Source organism: Leishmania braziliensis, chromosome 26 (genome assembly GCF_000002845.2).
Source record: "Leishmania braziliensis MHOM/BR/75/M2904 complete genome, chromosome 26".
NCBI lineage: Eukaryota > Euglenozoa > Kinetoplastea > Trypanosomatida > Trypanosomatidae > Leishmania > Leishmania braziliensis.
This window is the reverse complement of record NC_009318.2, coordinates 487,564-508,221: the sequence shown is the minus strand read 5'-3', so window position 1 is coordinate 508,221 and position 20,658 is coordinate 487,564. Positions and strand designations below refer to the sequence as shown.

At 58.0% G+C, this 20,658-nt stretch overlaps 4 protein-coding genes across 4 annotated transcripts; all 4 read right to left on the bottom strand.

The window, feature by feature from the left end:
• Positions 1 to 1,384: 1,384 nt before the first annotated feature.
• On the bottom strand, positions 1,385 to 4,384 carry LBRM_26_1500 (conserved hypothetical protein; the record flags this gene model as incomplete). Its single annotated transcript, XM_001562331.2, has 1 exon — positions 1,385 to 4,384. The coding sequence occupies one exon, from the start codon at positions 4,382 to 4,384 to the stop codon at positions 1,385 to 1,387; it is 3,000 nt and encodes a 999-aa protein (XP_001562381.1).
• A 909-nt stretch (positions 4,385 to 5,293) lies between these two features.
• Positions 5,294 to 7,480, bottom strand: LBRM_26_1490 (farnesyltransferase beta subunit; the record flags this gene model as incomplete). The annotated part of the gene is made up of 1 exon (XM_001562330.1): positions 5,294 to 7,480. One exon carries the CDS (start codon positions 7,478 to 7,480, stop codon positions 5,294 to 5,296), a length of 2,187 nt encoding a protein of 728 aa, XP_001562380.1.
• A 1,891-nt stretch (positions 7,481 to 9,371) lies between these two features.
• Positions 9,372 to 10,895, bottom strand: LBRM_26_1480 (hypothetical protein, unknown function; the record flags this gene model as incomplete). Its single annotated transcript, XM_001562329.1, has 1 exon — positions 9,372 to 10,895. One exon carries the CDS (start codon positions 10,893 to 10,895, stop codon positions 9,372 to 9,374), a length of 1,524 nt encoding a protein of 507 aa, XP_001562379.1.
• Positions 10,896 to 15,128: 4,233 nt separating this feature from the next.
• On the bottom strand, positions 15,129 to 19,085 carry LBRM_26_1470 (conserved hypothetical protein; the record flags this gene model as incomplete). The annotated part of the gene is made up of 1 exon (XM_001562328.1): positions 15,129 to 19,085. The coding sequence occupies one exon, from the start codon at positions 19,083 to 19,085 to the stop codon at positions 15,129 to 15,131; it is 3,957 nt and encodes a 1,318-aa protein (XP_001562378.1).
• Positions 19,086 to 20,658: the final 1,573 nt, after the last annotated feature.

Genomic DNA, 20,658 nt, shown 5'->3' with positions numbered 1-20,658 from the left:
AAGCAATTATTTTATCCTCTGCAAGCACCAACACGGCAGTGTGCGAGAGAAAAAAGAAAAAAGGGCCAGTGCACTGTAGAGATCGACCCTCTTTGACCCCCCCCCTCCGTTCCTCCCTCTGCGTCCAGCAGACGGCGAGACAAGAGAGTGAGGGATGAGCGAGGACCCGGTGATACAGCAGTGGCAGTACTGCGCAGGCACCTGCAAAGCCAAGACCAGCAAAGATACAACTCCCAGAGAGAGATAAAGAGGCCCATGGGGAGGAGAGAAGGGTGCGTAGGTACAGGTGTGTGGGTGTGCCTTCCCGTGCATGCTGGATTGCGTCTCAAGCAGAGGCCGCAGGGGGCCCCATGTTGTTCCTCTCTCTCACTGAGCCTGCACAGATGAAAGAAAGCCCAAACAACAGGCGGTCACCCCTCAGCGCGTGGCATCCGGGGGCCCGGCGCTCTCGCTCTGCGGTGTGGGGAAGCCAGGCAGCCCCCCTTCAACTCTCCCAATGCCGAGCCCCCTCTGGTGGCGACCGGGCCAAGCACCTACGACGCCGGGCGGTCAGCGCGACCTGCGGCAGTGAGCACGTTTGCGCCATCCATACGATAGGCGGAGTGTCCGCGTGACTCGAGCGTGTCTCACCCGGCCCTCGCTGACTAGTGGTGTGGGGAGCCTGCGCCAGGCCGTGGGGTGTCGTGGGGAATTGGAGCTCGTACTGTATGACAGAGAGTGGACAGTCTGAAACGAAACACAGAAAAAATAATGAGGGAAGAGCGCGCCACCAACCACTCGGTAGTAAGAGAGTGCGGCAGGGTCACCAACCACGCGGCACACTGAAGGAGGGAGGTGGAGAGAGAGGAGGAAAAGCAACCACTTATCTGTGCGACTCACCCAGATATATATATATATATATATATATATACGCGTGTGTGTGTGTGTGTGGTTCTGTTCCACTCACTTCCTCATGCGGATACACGTTAGCCCAGCAGTCACACAGAGCTTCATTGAGCTTTGTTTTTCGTTTTTTTTTTTTTTTTGAGTGCTTCCTCTCAAGCAACCGCCCGACTTTCCACCAGCGCGGTCATGCGCGAGAGGATGACGCGACGCAAGACAACGTCGTATGATCGTGGAAGGCAAGTGTGGTGGGGGCACACCATTGCCCTTTTGTTCCTCTCTCGCCACAAACACACTATATGGTGTGAGAGAACAACGGCTACAGTCGGCACGTCCAAGAGAAGAGGTAACACGCACCCCCCCACGCACACGTTGGCTTACATCTCCTCACCACTCACCGATACGCTGCTATGTGAGTGCAACCCGCTCTCTTCCTAACCCGTCACAGTCTCTCTCACTCTCTGTTGACGCGATGTTGCTCAAATTTCTACAGATGTGGTCGCTAATCCCGCTCTTCTGCGCTGCCAGCTGCGCTCGTGTCCATTGCTGTCATGCGAATTGCATCGCTCACCACGAAGGCCGCAGTCATGGAGGCAGGAGTCAGTGCTTGCACAGCCCGAAGCACCCGCTGGACCGTCTCGAGCGACTCCTCGTTGACAGCGGAGAGGATGTTGCACACGTAGTCGAGATCGGTGGTTAGCTGCTCCAGGGACGTAGTGTAGTGAAACTGCATCTCCTCACTCGCCCTCGACGTCGACTGCTGCGCTTGCTGTTGCTGCTGCGACGGTAGCACCAGCCCAAACGGCCCGATTTGCAGCGGCAACACCTTCTCCTTAATAAAGGTGTTCACCACATTGCTCACTACTGTCCCGAGCCACTCCTCCGCCTGCTCCTCGATCAACGCACGCACGCCATCCTCAGTGTCGGCGTCACTGGCACCCTTTCCAGCGCTGCCAGTCCCTTGCGCATTGAGGCAGCTCTCCGCTACGGCACTGGAGCAGAGAGTCTCCAGCGTCAGGGGCAGTTCCATGAGCATCTCTCCCATGTCACGCACGGCGCTGCTTGGGGCGGCTTGTCCTTGCGTGTAGGTGCCCAAGGGTTTCGATGCGTCTGTCGCACCAGGGATGGAGCCAGAGGAGCCGTCGGCTGTGACTGCTGCGTTGCCCCAGCACGGCAGAGACGTGTACGTTTCGACTGTGGTGAGAATCGGCCGCGTGATGCTGCTCAGGATGTTCTTCTGGATGGATTCCTGTGCCTCCTCCAGCTCTTTTCTCAGAGGACCCCACACACGCGTTTGTAGGTCGGTGCAAAGCACTCTAGCGCTCGTCGGGTAGCGCTCGCGCAAGGTGCCCGTTGATAGCCAGTCCTCGACGCTCTGCTGCGCCTTTTCCACGAGCGGACGCATGCGGCGCTTGTAGACGAACAGGCACTGCAGCAGTGCATGCTGCGACATGCTAGACGTCGGTTGCAGCTGCGTGAGCATCTTTGAAAGTGACGCGTGCCAGGCGGTGGTGCACCGCCTGGTGATCTTCTCCGGCGCGTAGACGAGCACCTCCTGAATCGCCTGCGTGAGCACACTCGTCAAACTGTCCTCGTCGCACTCGTCAGCGGTGACCGTTCTCGAAGCAGCTGAGAGAGCCTTGGAAAGTGGCTGCTGGCAAAACGCTTCCACCGGCGAGCAGACACGCTCCGCGTACCGCTCCAGCACGCGCTCCTCATGGAAAATTCCGGCGAAGAGGCCAAGTGCACGGTGCGTTACCTCGCGCGCAAGTTTGTCCAATGAGTCCTTCACTGTGGCTGGTGTCGTAGCAAGACCCATGCGGCTCGGAGATTGGTCCTCTGTTGCTCCTTGTGGTGGTGTCGTCGACACGAACGCTGCGGAGATCTTAATCAGCTGAATGGCCGACAGGCACGCTACGAAATCGGCGTTCGTCGTGTTGAGTTGCTCCGTGAACAGCGGCTGCAGCGTTAGTTGCAGCGGCTCGTAGAGCTTATGGAGAATGATGGATATGATTTCAAGCGCCTGTGTAGCGCGGGAATCCTCTTCGACAGCAACGTGGCCACCTCCGCTCGTGCCCCCTGCGGGTACTGGCGCGGCCGACGCTGAGGCTGCTGTCACTGCGGAGGGCGTAGAGGCCGCAGGGGGCTTGCCACATGCCGGCGCTGCTGCATCGTGAGCTGCTCCGCTGGGCCCTACTCCGCCAGTCTTGAGCGGAGAGGTCGCCTGGGACTCCTCCAACGTACGCCGTACAAGGCTAAACAGAAACGCAAGCTCACGCGACACAAAGGCGTTGTCGTCCGGGATGATCTCCTGGCGAAGCAGCTCTGCCACCGCTGCGGCAGCCGCACTGCTCCCGTGGGCTCCAGCGCCTCCACTACTCACACACGCACGCAGCTTCTCCAGCTGTATCGCCGCCATCTGAATCGCCGCCTGCTCCCCGTAGCGCTTCAGTACGGCGTCGGCACGCCCTATGCTGTAAAGGGTGGTCATGAGGCGAGTAGCGCGCTCCAGCTGATGAGCCAGCAGACACGCCACGCACTCTTCTTCGAGAGCATGCTCAATGTACTGTGCAAACTGCTCCAGCTGCGCCTTGTACTGCTCGCCAAAGGCGTCATCGACAGCCGTGATCTCCTTCAGGTCTTCGCGAGTTTGGCGGATGATACCAGCAACCTCGTCCAAGTCGCGATGTGGAGGCGTCGCCTTGTCCGACAGCGATGAGCCGTTCGCGGCGTTGACAGCGGTGATCTGACCGGCGCTGCCGTTTCCCTTTTTGTTGCTCATTGACTCGCGGTGTTCAACGAGATAGTGGAGGTTGCGGATGTTCTCCTTCACCTGTGCCGCCTTCTCCAGGTATCGCTTGCACTTGTGCAGCTTTGACTCGGAGGCCTTGCGTAGCTGCAGCTCTTTTACATATGTGTCTGAGCCAGCGGCTACGGCAGGGTTGACGACGCCCTCGATGCACTGCAGCTGCTCTGTGAGCTCTGCAGCTTCTGTCGCCATGCGCTTCAGCTCCAGCGTGGTTCGCGGAAGCCGTACAAGGGTGGAGGAAATGAGATTCTCAATGCTGGTGCTGAGCTCCTGGCTGTGAGTCTGCACTCGGGCATGCAGGAGCTGTACCAGCTGCTCTTCCAGGCGCAGAGACTTACGAGCAGAGGCCGTTGTCACAAGCGCTGAAGTAGCAGCTGAGGTCTTGGAGGATGCCGGAGATGCCGCGCTAGCAGCGGTGGCGCCTACGAGTGGCACCTCTTTTACAGCATCCACCACGCGCGAGAGCGTCGCGTTCAGCCACCGCTTCACGTCGAGGTCATCGCGGCTGAGCTGGCGTATGTCGTCCGCGATGACAGTGTTGACGCGTGCGATGCAGTCACTAGAGAGAGCGGTGGACGCAGCGGAGGGCACCGACAGCTGCGGTTTACTGGGCACCGTGGTGGTCGCAGGCGTGTCAGTAGGCGGGGCGCAGAGCTCCTCCACCGTCGTGCTGGGCGGAATGGCGGTCGCCATCGCCTATCCCACCGCTGCAGAAAGCAATTCTTTCTCGGAAGGGTATTGCATGCGCACACGAGGAAACTAACCAGATACTGCTTGCAACCCCGCGTAGTCCTTGCCTCTTCTGCTGCTACTGCTATGATGTGAGCCCCGCGTCTTTGATGACCTTCTGCACCTTAAGTGTATTGTTCTCTCTGCTGTTCTTGTGAGTGTGTTCCTCAAGGCATCGCAGTGATAGAGGGGTAAAGAGGGGTTCAAGTTCAAGACAGACGATGTTGCGCAGAGCGAGCGGTGAAGCGAGGAGAACGAATACACGAGAAAGTGCCTGGCGGGAGAGGTGTGCCAATTCCCCCCCCCCCCAAACGGAAGCGGGAGAGCATCCAACATGCAGGTGTGTCTTTCTCTGTGCTGGAGAAGCACCACACCACACACCTTGAGAGGCGAGAAAGCGAGTAGGTGGGAGGGGGCAGAGTTAGGCTACTTGATCACGACAGGGCTGAGGTGGACAGGCGCAGCGTGTTCACTACGACAGACGTCGATAACACACTCACAGGTGTGCGTGTGTGCACCCTCTATACGGTGGCCATACAACTTGCCGCCTCTGCTTACCCCTTGGAGCTTCTTGCCGCCAGAGGGTAGAGCTCTTTCCCTTTCTGTTCCTGTAGAGTTTTGTGATACGTTAGAGACGTGTGGGTGCATGCAGCCCTCTCGCTTCTCCCCCGACCACCTGCAGAGGAGAAGGAAGAGACGCGACAACGCTCTACTTCCGCATCCTTCCACATACAATAGCTTCACACCGGCCAGCCAAGGGAGAGACACACAGGCGGCGCTATGAACAAAAAAAGCCTGTTCTTGTGCACGCGGCCCTAGCACAGGCATCCATCTTCGTTTCAACGCAGCGTCTGCCGCTGTCGCTTTAACCTTTTACACGAACGTCTTTGCACTCCACACACGCAGCGCGGAGAGCACGCGCGATTGATGAATGTTAAAGATTGGGTTCGTTGTCTGCAGAATCATCGATTCCGCAGCGGCGGAGGTGCTTGATAAGTCCAACACTACACCATAGCTAGCCTCGTTGCTGCTGCGCATGCTACTGCTCTCACGTGCTGGGAGATACGAGCGGGCGAAGGCGCGTCCGAGGTAGGGAGAGGTGTAGGCCGCGACGGTGGCAGCGGTGGCATGAGTCCGATACTGCAAGTTCTGCGCTGCACTCATCCCTGAGAGCGAGTAGCACGTGTGGTACCCGTCGTGTGCTGTGCCGGGCTTGTCCATCAAGCCACCAATCTCGGGATCCTGACAACAGCGCAGGACATAGTCCTGCAGTTTGCGCTGGTTGAAGTAGAAGTCGCCCACATCGGCGTAGAGGAAAGCTTGGCGCGCTCGCCATGCCTCCAGGCTGCCCTGCACGTCTCCCGCAGCCGCGTCGCCATCGCCGTTAGAACTGCGCTCTGCGGCGAGCTGGGTCTCCAGTAGACGCTCATACAAGGCCGTGTTGGCTGCTTTCTTTCCTTCTGCCGACCGCAGCACCTCATCATCGGCACCAAGGAACTGATCCACCATATCCAGTCGCGTCAGGTACTCCCCCTCAGCATGGTCCCAGGCGTCATCGGCGCTAGCGTGAATCATCTTTACGTCGAGTAGCTGCGCGTGGTCCAGCAGCAGCACTTCTCGAGCCCGAAGACAGCGAGAGGACGGGGAAGAATCGTCATCCTCAGTGCCACCATCTTCGTTAGCTTCCGTGCTGTCTTCGTTACCTGACGGTGTGTTAGGCACTTCGGTGAAGCACTTTGTGTATGCCTCGACCGTACGCAGCAGCACGTGCGATGCGCCGATCCAATACGAGTAGCACGAGTCGACTAGCTTGTTTGTGCGACCGTTGAAGCCGCCTTCACAGTTCAGCTGACGTGCAGCGAGCCAGCGACGCAGTGAAGTCTGATGTACCATGTGCGGCTGCTTCATGAGCAGCAGGGCGGCCAGGCCGCATTGGGTATACGCCCCGTGCGCCTCCGATGCGGTGGCCGAGCATGTGAAGCCGCCTTCATGGGTCTGGCAGGCGGCAACAAAGCGTGCCGTCTGCACTGTGAGAACCGGGGCGTCGCGCACGTCGTCGACAAACTCGCGGCGGCCGGCCTCACCGTCAAAAGTTTCGGGGTCATCGAGCCCGAGAAGGGTTGTCATGACTGCGGCGCAGTACGAGGCACGAATATCCGACTCACCGCCGCCGTGCACGCGAAAGCTGCCATCCTCGTTGCGCAGTGTGAGAAGCCACCGTTTGATCGCGGCGCGCGGAAGTTGCCGCAGTGACGCCCCGTCCTCATACCAGCTCAATATCGCGAGAGCGCAGCAGGCTGCGTAGGAGGAGGCGATGTGTGGCTCTTGGTGCCTGGCGCCACCGGCAAACCCTATCACCGGCCGCGAGGGACCGTCAATCACCTCTGCAGTACCCTCTAGTGGCATGAAGGTGGCGCTCGTCGCGTCGTCGCTGTCACTCGCGGGTATCACGGATGTTGTTCTGCTTCCCGCAAGGGTGCCGGTGGTGTGAGTAGCTTTCACTTCCTCAGCTTTACTAGTGGACTTGGCGGCAACCGCGAGCCGGTTGTTTACCTCCGCTTGGCATGTGTGGTCAATGCTGAGACAGCTGTGCAGGAACGCCACGATTGCGCTTGGTGGGGTACGGTGCAGCACCTCGTTTTCCATGACACTCAGCACGTCGGCAGCTTGTAAGGCCCAGTATACGATCCACGGCCGCGAAGGGTAGAGACCGGACATGCCCTGCGGCGCCGCGTTGAGGTTTTCCATGAGGAAGCGGACGTGAGCGGCACGGTGGAAGCGCGGCCATTCGCAGACAAACGGATCCGTTAGTGTCGGCCCTGCTGAGGAGGAGGACGCGCTAGCCCTTTCGTCGTCGTGGTCATCACTTCCGGTGCCACGATCGGCATCCGGAGACGACGACGACGACGCGGCGGAGAAAGAGGAGTCGTCCTTGTCCTTGTCCGGGTGATACTTCCATAGCGCGTAAACGTGAGGGTTTGTGCTGCGCAGGTAATCGAGCAGCAACAACTCCGTCTTGCGCTGCGCCTCTGTCGTGATGGTGTCCGGCGCCAAGTTCATGATGATTCGAGAGAGAGGCGAGTGTGTGTGTGTGTGGGGGGGGGAGGGACGGGGAGACAACGGCTGCGGAGTGGCAATGTCGAACGTCGGTAGCCGGTATCCAGAGAATGGACTAGGGGGCTGCGTCCGTGCGTCTGTCACAGCCACGAAGGGGGAAAGGGGGAGGGGGGAAGGTCTGCCCCTCTGAGGTGAGTGCCTTTACGAAATGATAACGCGCCTCTGCACTCACCAGGGCGTAAGACATATGAAAGGGAAAGGAGAATTAGTGTGGGACACCTTCGGTCTGCAGGGATATGTATGGCACCAGTGGGCGAGCGATTATGAGGTGTCAGACATGCAACACCAGAAGGACACAGCGAAGCATCCCGTGAAGGGGTCGGAGTAACGAAGAACGACGGAGGAGGGCGAAAGGGAGGGCGGGCGAGGGGAGAGGGGAAATATGAGCGGTAAGAGCTAAACGAAAAGAGAGGAAATGGTTAGACCGTATTCCTACGACAGCTGCAGCTGGTGTGCGAGTGTACGTGTGTAGCGTGCAGTTCTCTGCCAATACGTAGTTGAAAAGGGGATGCTGTGGTGGTAGTGGTTTCGAAGGAGGAGGAGGAGGAGAAGAGGGAGGGCAGATGGCAGCAGCGACAGCTTGGAGGGAAACTACGGAGTACCTTTTCCCTGTTGTGATGTCGCGAGTGGGCCCCCTTGCAGTGGGGGGCCTAGATTTCTACATAGATACACGCCCACACATGTTTAAGCACTCGTTGGGCATTTCAAGCGGGTAGTTGGAGGTATGCGTGAGTGGATGGTCGTGACGATGACGTTAAACAAGCGAGCAAGCGAAGGAGAACGAGAGAGAGGGAGGGGCCGCACACTGCCAAAAAAAAAAAGCAAGAGAAAAAGTCAGCACGAAGAAACTCGCCAATTCAAGATGAGAGGGAGAAGAAGAAAAGCACCAAACAACGTTGAGGCGAGCGGCGTGTGTGTGTGAGCTACACGTAATATAGGGGGGAGGGGGGAGGGGGGAAAGTCGGAAGATTCAGGCACGCGAGAGGGACAGCTCCCCAGCGATATGCAACCACATACGTTCGTTTTATTGCGTACACGCAGAGAAACGCAAATACATGCTGAGGTATGGGTCCATAGCATGAAGCGAGTGTCCACAACGCCCGCACATCTGTGCCTTTTGCCTGTGCTCTTCAGTTCCCTGTGGCAGCTTCTTGAGCGCTGTCAAGGCGCTCTTGTGGGTCTTCGCCTCCCTCCATCTTGTGCCCCGCCTCCCCCCTTTTCACCTTCTCTGATTGATTCTTGTCGAGCGTGGGTAGAGCGCAAAAAAACAAAAACAAAAAAAAACAAAAGCAAGAAATGAGAGAGGGGGCGATCCGTGTACAGTCTACCCACGCCTGCAGATCACCACGCGCAGGAGCAGTGGTGAGCTCACACGATGCACAGACGCTTAGATCCTCAGAGAGAGAGAGAGAGGAAGCAAACAGAAGAGCCTTATATAGAAGGTGGCGGCCGCGGTGTGCTCGGCACAGGTACCCACAGAGGGAGAGAGAGAGAGAGAGGGGCTGCGAAGAACACAAGCGAATGGGCAAGAGAAAGCAGATGTCGGGGGAAAGAGGCAGCACCGGTGATAGCGGCGGCGGGCACCAAGGAGAAGCGCGTATGTGTGCGTGGGCGGAGGCGACGATAATAATCTAACCAGTGTAGCAGAGAGACACCGAGAAGGGAATGAGGCTTGGCCAGCACCTGTGCACGGTCGCTGCGTTTCACCATCCAGTGCTTCCCATTCCTTGTCTTTGTGCCTCCCAGACAATGAGTCGTGGCATGGATGGCGAGGAGGACAGGTGGGAGATACTGACAAACATGCACACACAGCGTTGTCTTCTGTCACTCTTTCTCACATCCTCTTGTGCTTTGCGCTGTCCCAGTCTCTTGACTGCGGATCGCCCACCTCCTCCATCTCATGGGTATTGTCAGCCTCCCGTGGCGAGTAGACCAAGTCGTTGCCTCGAGCCGTTGCCTGTCCCCCGTTGGTCTGTGGCGAGTTCAGTGAGTGCTGTGAGACACGCAGCGCGTCAGCAGAACCGTTGTACGTTATGTCAGCATACATGTTGTAGTGCTCGTTGAAGCCCGCCGGGGTTGGCTGCTGCTGCTGGTGCCGTCTACGGCCGTAGAGGGCGGCCACATAGTTGAGATGCACGGCTCGAATGGCTCGGTCCATGACGCTCTTGTTGCGATTGAGCTGACGATTGTCACACAGACAGACGCACACCGCCACCCCGATAAAGGCGAACACGGCGATGGCCATCAGGACCCCAAAGACGGCGTAGGTGAGCACAAAATCAGACGTGAACTCCAGGATGAGGCCGCCACCGGTTCCAGACGTGTTCAGGTCTGGATTATGAAGACCAGGGAAGTAGGCGACGATCGAGCTCGAGATGACACCAGCAGAGGAGAGGTCGACGCTGCTGGGAAGCACCGTCGTCGACCTCTCCCACCCGCTCAGCTGCACCTGCACGTACACGTAGGTGTAGTTCGAGTTGTTGTTGTACTTGGTACCGTTAGGACACGAGATGGTGGTGTTGAGCACATTGGAATTCGAGGCACACCAGTTCACGATGGACACACAGCTGATGTTCGCGATGGCTTTATCGGCGCTTGAGTAGAGATTGTATAAGTTACCGAGGAAGGCGTCTGAACTGAAGTTGCGAGGGGAGCTCTCCACCAGCATGATCAGCTTGAGTCCACTAGTAAGAGCATTGACGGCGAAGTCGCTGTTCACATGCGCAGATGCGTTGTAGCCCGCAGCGGAGCTCGACACGGGGAGGCACAGGAGGACGCCGATAACCATGTAAAAGAAAGCCCGAGACACCACTACGGAGTCGCCAAGACGCCGCTGATGACGGCCACAGCTCGTGTTGTCGGTAGTGGCAGTCATTGCGCTTCGGCTTCGAGTAAGTTTCGTGCTAAGTCGCACGCCAGAAACCAAGAGCTCGGCGCCAGAAAAACTCAGGAGGCAGAGCGCAGAGAAAAGCAGGCGAGGTACACTAGGACTAGACACTAACACTGCAGCGCGGTGAATCCGTGGAGGAGACGAAGAGGGGGATAGAGTGAAAGAAAACGATAAAGAGCGGTTTATTTTTCTGCGCCTTGCCATTGTCGACTTCGCGAAGAAGCACCACGGCAGCCAATGCGCTGTCGACGGTAAGGGTAAGATGCACCATCGTGCGACTTGTACAAATTTCGTGTCTGCTATCACACTGTGTCCAAGTTGTCGTCGTGCGCGCGCGCCCGATCTGCATTTTTTGTTCACCTCATTAGTACAAGATGACAGGGCCCACTCGATGTATTGAAGGGCGCATCGATACGCGTGTGAGGGTGCGAGGTCGACGGCGCATTCAATACCACTCAAAAAAACCATAAACAAAGAGCTGAAAGAAAAGGGAGAGGAAGAGGGAGGGGGGAAGGGACGCTTGTACACCTACGCCACATCCCATTAGCTTGCTACTCCCCCCCGCTCCCCCATTCCTCTCCCATTCGCCTCTTCCGGTGTATGTGTGTAACACGTCAGCACCATACCGTAGTCGGTCATTGCCTTGTGCACCTTCAACCGCGGCACGCGCTCGTGATTGCGGGCGTAGGGATTGATGGAGTAAATGTTCTTGAGCAGCCGTTCAGCTACGCCAAAGGGCATGCTCGTGACGATCAGGATGGAGATGGCCATGTTGATTTCCCGGCTCAGTGTTTACTCGCTCGGCTGACAGGTGTAGCCGCGTGCGGGGGTGGGTGACCAAGTAGTGGAGCTCCTCCTCTTCCTCTTCCTGCGCCTGCTACCCGAGCAGATTCAGCGCTGTGCTTCCCAGCGCTGTGCTTCCCGCCTCTGCAGCTGCATCGCCGCCTCGTCGGTGTCTCCGTCAGCCCATCGCGCAGTATGACCACTGCCGCCGCCGCCGCCGTTGTTGTTGTTGTGCCTCCCACCTCGCAGGTGCGGCCCATAATTTGCCAGTGGACGGGCACCGGCTTTAACTACTGCGCTTCCTTTCCGGAGAGGGTGACCGTTCAGAGTGCAAACGCCGCGCAAAGCCTCTGTCACCCACGCGGCCCAGTGTGTCAGGGTTTATGACTCGCGCATGCATAGCGCCTGTACCTGTGAGGCCCATGATCCCACCGCGGAGGTTTGAGCGGAGCGCCTTGACGTGAAGGCGGTGCACCATCGTGAAGCTATGATGCAGCGTGGTGGCTTACGGCAATTACTCATGGGGCCGCGACACCGGTGCGGCGACGTGGAGGATGAGCCTGCACACTCACGGCGAGAACAGAGCGTGCCGGTACGCGCGCAGGCTCGTTGCGTCGCTGTTCGGGACCGTTGCGACCGTCGATCCTGGGCTACCCACGCTACGCCTCCTCGCCATATAAGGTCTTCAACCCCTCGTTAGAGTCATCCAGGATGCCATGGTGACCCTTGGTGGGTTGGTGCTCGTGGTGTTGCTGCTTGCATCTCAGTCGTCTCCTGCCCTGTCAACCTTGCACTAGGGAATAAGGAAGAGGCGATGGCTTCGCTGATGCGATCGGGGAAGTCCTACCAATGCAACTGTCTGCACAAAACAGCACTGCGAGATTGACCGATTCCATCGCAAAAATGCGCGACGCACCCTCCCTCCCCCCACACACATGTATGTCCCTCTCTCTCTCTGTAGACATACATGTATACACCCATACAGAGGAGAAGAGAGCGGGCTGTAGTCCTGTGGTGTTGGGACTCGTCAAGCTGCTTCTTTTTATTTTCGTTTTCTATGAACATGAGCGTAGGCGTGAGGCGGAGAGAGAGAGAAAAAGCCCACCCCCGCCCAACAGAGCAGAGGAACACGCGGCCGACGCCTTTGTGCGTCTGCCTGTACTTTCTAACGCAGAAGTGAATAAACGAGGGTGGGTAAGTGTGTGTGTGTGTGTGTGTGGCCCTGTGCTTACACGTGAGCAGTTACAAGGTGAATGGGAGACAAGTGGACACCACAAAGCAAAGCGATGGACTCGAAGAGTTAAAAGGGAAACGAGAAGAGAGAGGAAGCGAGGTGGTTGACAGGACGCTCCTCTTCAGTGTTTTCCGTGGCTTTTCGCGAATACGCGCTCAGCTGTTGGCGAAGATACGCAGACATGACTTTTGGATGGTGGCGCGAGAGAGTGGGCTGTGTTGGTGGAAGGCAGAAAAACAAGAGGGAGTAGGAGGGAGACACCCGTGGAGGGCCAGCGAGAGTGATGTCGGTGTGTCATATGAGGGGCAGACGGAAAGGGGAGAGGAGGACGAGGAGAAAGGCGCGAAAATTCAAGTGGGAAGAAAGGCAGAGCAGGAGTGTAGAAGAGAGGGAGAGAGACGCCATCGGCTGCTGACTTGCTTCGTGCCCGGTGCAGAAACCTCAACAGTCAAGCGCCACTTTGCCGAGAAGACTGAGGACCACAGATTACGGAACTGTGCTGACAACAACATCAATTCAACGTTCCATCCGTACGGGCGAGCCGGAGGGGGGCGGGGCGGGGGAGCTGGTGACAGCGGCCAAGGAATCTGAAAATATAAGGGAGACAGGGTGGGGAGCACCTCGTGCTTTTTTCCTCAGCCCATTCCGCCCCCCGGAGAGACGCACAAAGGCACACAAGAGAGAGGCTTTCCCCTTCTCTGTTCCTCATGCCCGGTCTTCTCCCTCGAGTGCGGCGAAGCGGCAGCAGCGGAGGTACTGCGACCATCCATGAAGCCCACCGAAGGAAAGAGAATGAATACCCTTCCCATTTACACGGGCATGCATGCGCGCCTAGTCGTTGTCGCTTTATGGCGTACTGTCTGGGATCGATTGCGCACATGATCAAGTCAAACCTTCCCACGTCACCAGCGAGCGAGCCCGATAGGCGCGCGCGGGAGGGAGGCGCAGAAAAGCGTTTTTTTTTTGGGGGTTTTGATCCCAACGCGCCATTCTTCCACGACCAGATCAAAACATCGACGCATCGACGCCCCCACCCTACACACAGCCACAGCTCACACCTAACCTATGCAGCACTGCGGCTTAATCCTGGCCGCCTGGGAGGAACCGCCGGCCGCCGAATCGGACTCTGCGTCGTACGGCCTCGTCGTGTCTTTCCTTGTTCTTTCCTCGCATACGTGCTGCGCGATGGGTGTCAGACAGGCTTGCGTCGATCGCACACCTTCGATTCACGCGGGCCGCCCTCGAGCAGGACCCTGACGGCGGCCCGCGTGAATCGAGGTGTGCGAGTGGCAGGGGCTGTATTTTTTTTTTTGATGCATGTTGGATGAGCTCGAAGAGGAAGTCGGCCAGAGCTGCAGGCGAGAGCTCTCTGAGGCCTTGTGCTCTGCCTGCCTGTCATGTCCGCCTTCAGTCGCTTCAAGCTGCTGTATTTTATAATGTGGTGTGGTAACGCTTCCCATCGGAGCCTGCGGGACTCGATGGGACCATTCCGAGTGTTCTCGTCATGCCTTCCGCATCGGTGCCGCATCCGCTCACCTGATGGGATGTAGGAGACGTCGCCCATTTTGCATCCATGCGCTTTAGGTTTAATGGGTATGGAGCTCTTTGCGTCCTTCCTGTCCATCACTCCTTCTTTGACCTCTGCATGCTTTGCTTGGAATGTGCGATGCCATGTCAGCTGTGCTTGACAGCGCGTCCACACAGTGCTCGAACTTTTGCATCTTGGCGCCTGTTTGAAGAGAGAGAAGGAAATAAGTAGAGAAAAAGCTCCGAAGAAGATGCATGTACATGCGTGACCACGCTTCTTAAAGGTCGAAAACACCCCCCACAACGCAGGACGGTGTGTGACAGTGGGCGCCTGTGTGCGTATGTGTGTGTGCCTCATGCGCAATAAAGTAAGAAGAAAACTTTAAAAGGGCACGTATTGTGTGGTTCAGGTCACTGCTGTACCTTCACGGGCTCACAGATGCCCAGGGAGGCACACACGCACACACACACACACAGAGAAACTCATGCGCACAAATGGGGTGGGGGAAAAGGGAGTGAAGAGAGGAGAAGAGAGAAAGGCGAGATGAGAAAATTCAGCACCCCGAAGAATAACAGCAACGGAATCCCAAAGAAAAGAGGTAGTGACAGTGATGAGAGCGCCAACAAGGAAGGGAAAGGAGAACGAAGAATACATCAGCGCGGGTGTGGGATGAGCATACCGAGAGCTCACCTTTGAAAGGGAGGCAAGAGAGAATCGAGGCAAGAAATATGAAGAGGGAGATCGCAGCTACAGATACAAGGGAAGACGTATAGACTGGTATCGACCCATACACGCATACACACACGTACGTATATACAGGTGAGCCCCCCTAGGACGACAGCACCGTAGGAGAAGAAGTGGAGTGAGCGGCGGCGCAGGGGCCTGGGGAGGCGTGTATAGAGGAGGGGAGAGGGAGAGGGAAGAAGAGAGAGAAGAAGCAAAGCACAGGTGCGCTTCTTCTGTTTCTTCCAGGGAAAAAAAACACGCATCAGGAAGCAAAGAAGAACGCTACAGAAAAAAAGGGGCTTACAACTTTGTGCAGTTCTACTCGTGTTCCTCGACAAGAGATTACCCCGAGAGCAACTCGACATCTATACACCCCCGCGCTCTCAGCAAATGCCACTTTCTGTGCGCGCACTGATCAGCGAAGTTTGATTTACAGCTCCTCGAACGTCTTCGTGCTTTCATCGAGATACTCTTGCACCGCCGTATGCATGCGCTGCAGAAGGGCCCGCGGATCGCCGCCGCCGAAGCACTTCTCATGCGCTCTTTGCAACGTGCACCCCACCATGCCCTCACACATGGCGGAGGGGAACTTCTTCTTGATGGAGTCTGGCATGAGTAGCCGGCGCGGCTGCGCGCGACCGGGAGTGTTGTCCACGAGCCCCACGCAGCACGCCGGGTCGCCTTGACTGATGGTCAGCGTGGCCTTGGGCTCAAGGAAGCTAATGCTCTTTTCCTGCAAGCGCTTTGGGAACACTGTACCAACCTTCTCGGTAAGAAGCTCTTTTACCACGTCTGGGGGCAGCGGTCCCGTCAGCCACGCCAGCGCATACCGCCCTTGGCGCAGCGCCGGCGCTTCGTCCAGGAAGAGCCTGTTCATAGTCCACCCAATACACTCGACCACAGGCGGGGTAGCCGCATTCTCCAGCTTCGACAACTTCAGCAGCATGTACGTCGTAGTGTTTTTTGTGTCGTACTTGATACCTTGGAAGATGAATGGGGGGTCTTTGAACATTGGGGCGCCAACATCCGAGGCCCAGTCCGGTATCATCGTGTAGTATACCCGATGGCCCTTCGGTGCCTTGGCCATGTAGACCACCACGACGTACATGGCTGCGTCGTCACCCACACCCCGGATGCCCTCCACCTTCACGAAGGCACCACGCTGCTCACTGAACGGAGTGATGTAGCCGAGAGAGTCGGTCTGCGTCGTCCCGGTCCCGATGAACGCCTCGCCCGCAGCTTTCTCTGACATCACCCCCTTCGAGTTTGGCGTCACAGCCTCATGTTTCTTGCGATCCTCGAAGAGCTGCATTTCCTGCTGCGACAGGGGCACCTGCTGCGGCATCTCGAAGAAGGGGTCGTTCAGGTTTGGGCTTTCCAGGCGCCAAATCAGGTAGCCGAGCGGTGCGCACTCCGCGCGCTTGAGCGGTGGTGCCGGCAACAGGTTGCGCAGCGCCTGCGAGTCAACGCTTGCCTCCAGATTCCACTGGTTGTACTTCTCCGTGGCGCGCTTCTGTTCGTCAGCGATGCGGTCAGGTGGACGCAGATCGTCGACGGCCCGCTCCTGCGAGCGACGGGGATCGCCGATCTTCAAGCGCGCCACGAAGTTGCCGGTAAAGAAGCATTTGTTAATCGGCAAGCAGCAGTGACCAAACACAATCGGTGGACCTTTTGAGTCCTTGATGTACTCCACGATGACGACAGCGTGCGTTTGATCGCTGACGTCGGAGGTTACCTTTGCCTTGAACTTGGGCTCGCTGCTGCTCGAGTTGAGATTCTGATAGGCAATGAGGTCCGGCACCCGCATAAAGACCCGAGGGTGGCGAAGTGGGTTCATAGGGGTACCAGTCGTGGGGTCTAACTCGTCGCTAATGTACACCAACACACGCGAGCACATGGCATCTAGCGGGATGCCAGCTACGCCGTCCACGAAGACGTCGACTGTGTTGCCCTTCGTGCCGTGCCCAGGCGCTTTCGGCGTCGCTGGCGGCGCATCTGTCGGCACGGAGAGGCCAAGCAACACGCATGGGTTCACGGGCGGCTGAGCTGTGACATCGAGCTTGTCGAGGTTCAAGCAAGGTGGGTTGTTGGGGTTGAACTTGTAGCCCGGAGGCACCGCCAGATTGCCCTGCGGGTCCGTCAAAGCGCGCAGACGGCTGCGCTCGACAAGTGACACGTCTTCCAGAGGCACCTTACATGGTGCCTGTGGAGGTGGTGTTTCGGCTTGGAGGGAGGTAGTTTTGTTGTCCACCGAAGGAAACGACGGCACCAAAGGCCTAGCCATAGGTGGATTGGAGCTTACAGGCGGCCTCTCAACTGTGGCTTCCTTGGCTGCCAAATTGATGATTGGGGCGGCGGCCGACGGTGGCAACGTTTGCGGCTTGCTCCGTGGCGCATCAGGCGAGCGAGGCTTCCTCACCGACACGCCAGCCGCAGGCTCGCTCGCAGGTTTCTGCGGCTCTTGGATGGGCATTATAGGCCGCTGCTCCGCGGGCGTCCCAGTCACTGACAACTCCTCTGGCCTGTCCTCAGCAAAGTGTGCGGTGCTGCGGTGGCTACGATGGGGCTGTCGCTGTTGCTGCCTCTTTTCAGGGGGATGCGTACTCGTTTTTCCCTCGATGACCGCTCCCATGCTATGGCTAGGAGGTAGGGGGCTGCGCAGCTCGTTTCTGTTGGAGAAGGACGGCGAGGAACACAGAGAAGAGCATAAGGAAAACGATTGCGTGCTGTCCTCGCTGCTGCTACTACTGCTGGGGCTCGCCCTCCGTCGCTGCGCCACCGGTGGCGCTGGCTTCCGGTGACTGATATGCTTCTCATTTCGTTTTCCTTTACCGTTGTCGCTAGCCTTTTCGGCCGCCGGCGCGATGGCCTTCCTCTTGGGCGGGTACTTCTGCATCTTCTTGAGGTGCTTCGTCACCACTTCGTTCCACTCTAGAATCGAGACCCCCGTCGGCGGCGGGAGGATAAAGCGTGCGACAGGGCCATTGGTTGGCTGCAGCAGCATTACGTTGCCCTCCAACGTGGGAGGCAGAAAGGGACCCTCGCAGCTGGGCATGCCCGGCAGCAGTGGCAGCCCTTGCGGTGGGGGCGGTAGTGGTGGTAGTCCGGGTAGCTGTGCATGCTGCCTCTGCGAGAATGGAGGTCCTGGGCTGGCGCTGAAGTTGCCGGTGCTCCGGTTCAGGATCGACTCAGCGCGCTGCAGTACGTCCCGCGAGTCGGTCTCGATGTAGCCCGACACGCTCGCCCCAGGGATCACATCACCAGGTGACTGCAGCGCCTTGGCGAGGTCGAAGGAAGTGTTCTGAATGCCTTCCGAGAAGCTGCCGGTTGCCTTCGAGAAGATGGCGGACCAACACAGCAGTCGGCCGCGGTAAAGCACCTGCAGCACGAACACAACCATCTCTTTCGGCGAGTGCACAATGAACTGGAGCGAGGGGACAGTAAAGAGCATTACGTTGGTGCCATGACGGGTCAACGGTGGTGGGTGCCGTGGGAAGGTGCGCTTGAGAGAGGGCTCAAGCAGATACTCACCGTTCGCGTACGACATGTAGTATACCTTGATTGACACGTCCACCTCGTCGAGAGGGATGGAAAGGTCGATGCCTTCGAGGGTGGCAAGCTTGAGCGAGTGCAGGCCCGGCTGCAACGTCGAGGCTGTAGGAAACGGCGGCTCCAACGTCGAGGCTGTGGGAAGCGGCGGCTCTATACGGGTGGCGCTCACAACCTGCAATCTTCGAATTTCAGCCTGCATGCTTTTCAGCACATCACAGAGTTTCTGCGCCGGCGCCGAGCCGAGGCGGCGGACACTTCGTGGCGAGAGCGTGTGCCCACTTCGATTCCCGCCGCGAGCTTCACCGTAGTCGTCGCCATACTCGCTGCTGCGGGGGACGTCATCAAGGCTTTCCCAAGAGTCGTCCTCGTCTATGACGCTTCCGTGCTGGCGCCGCTCGCGGCGGACCTGCGTGCGGGCTGCCGATGATTGCTGCTGCTGCGGCTTGCGCGGATTTCGCCGTGTCAGGCCAGGGCCGCTGTTAGAGACGCCGTTCATGCTCATCGAAGAGAGAGCGCCACGCATCGCCGCCATTTCATTCCGCAGGAACGCCATGTCCATGTCGTTGCCCGATTGTTGCTGCTGCTGGTTGGTGAAGAGCTCCAGCTTCATCTGAAGCAGCTGATCTTTCAGGGCCTCCTGCGACTGTTGTAGCTGCGCTTGGCGCGCCGGCAAAACCAGATTTACCTGCTGGTCGAGCATCATGCGCTCCCGCTCCGCCAGGTCAGTTGCCTGCCGATTGCGCTGAATGGCCAGCGCTTGCTCAATTTCGCGCTCTATGGGGGTTATGTGCGGCAGCTGCTCGGCTTCTGCGAGGAAAACCGGTGCACCCTGCATGTCATAGCCACCTTTTCCATGCCTGTAGCCGCCAAAGCCGACGTAGCCCGTCGGGTTAGCGGCCGGCCTCACCGGATAGCCGGCAGTGTAGACTATAGGCTGCGGGGCATGCAGGGCTGAGTTAGTGGCCGATGCTCCTAACTGCATCGAGCACGCGCCAGGCCGGCGGTGTATCTGGACATTGCTGAGGGAGTCGAACACGAGCCCACAATCAGGACACGCCGGCATCGTGTCAAGGGTGGGAAAGAATAAGGAGTGGGCGAGGAGAGAGAGAGAGGGACGACGACGGCGAGTGAATGTATACTGATTGGTGGGGGAAAGGTGTGAAAGATGATGGGGTGTAAGTTCGGTGCGGGACTCGTGTACAGCTTGATTACAAGCCGAGAGCCAAGCACTGGAGGTCGCTCTCCGAGGAAAACGAAAACAACAGAGGAGCGAGATGACGCATGCACCTCCCTTTCTACTCCAACAGAGGCACACAACTCACTGGCACCCACGTACAGGTGTGCGCGATGCACCAAAGTGAAAAATGAGAAGAAATAGCACGCCAATAAGAAAAGCGAGAGAGGTGGAGCGACAGGGATGCAACTCCACAGCTGTACATGTGTGTGTGTGTGTGTGTTCGCTTGTGACTGTGCGTGAGAGAGGGAGGGAGGGGGTAGACACGCAGACACACAGGGTGAACACCCAGAAAAAAAGTAAAAGGGAAACCGCACACACGCGCCGCGCAGAGAAAAGGAGAGAGCCCCCCTGAGAGAACACCAAACAGTTCAAAGAGGTCGAATGAGGGGAGAGTTTAGGAGGAAAGCGCACGCACCACTGTCCGCCTCTGTCCGCCCGTCATCCGGGGGGTGGGGTGGGAGGGGAAGGGGAGAGAGAGTCGCGGATGAGGGTGGCGGCGGCGGTAGGGGCTATTGAAGAGGAGAGTGAGAAGAGAAGGGGAAGACACGAGGATCAGCAAGCGGCAACCAGCATCCAGTGCGTCTCCCACACAGAGGGGGGTGTGGGAAGGGAAGAGGGGGTGGAAAGCGGCGAGGCGGCGATGGTAATGGTGGGGTGTGCGGCAGGTTTCCCCTTGCTCCGCCTTACTTCTTCCTTTATGCTTGCGCGAGCCTCCGTGAGGGAGTCCGGTGGGGAGAGGAGAAAAGCGAGGGAGCGCAGCACTGCCTTCACGTGCGGATGTCTTCTTGCCTGCGTTGCAGTTCTGCAGTCAGTTTTGTTTGCTTCGAGAATAACTCGCGTCACTGTAAATCGGCGATGGCGTCCGTGGATGGGAGAGAGGGAGAGGTGAAGGAGAGAGGGAGGGGTGAAGGAGAGAGGGAGGGGTGAAGGAGAGAGAGAGGCAAACAGTCGAACAGGACAATGTCCGATCATAGGCGAAGAAGCGCAAAGGTCCCTTTCATATCATCCACTTTCTTTCCCCTCCCCTCCCTCACATGCAGAGACACCCCCTCTCCCCTCGTAATTGCTGAAAAGCAAAGGTGCAACGCAGCTGTAGAGCACACACCAGAGAGAGAGAGAGATGACCAGGAGTGCGAGTTTATGGTGTTGGGGAGGGAGGGAGAAAATGATG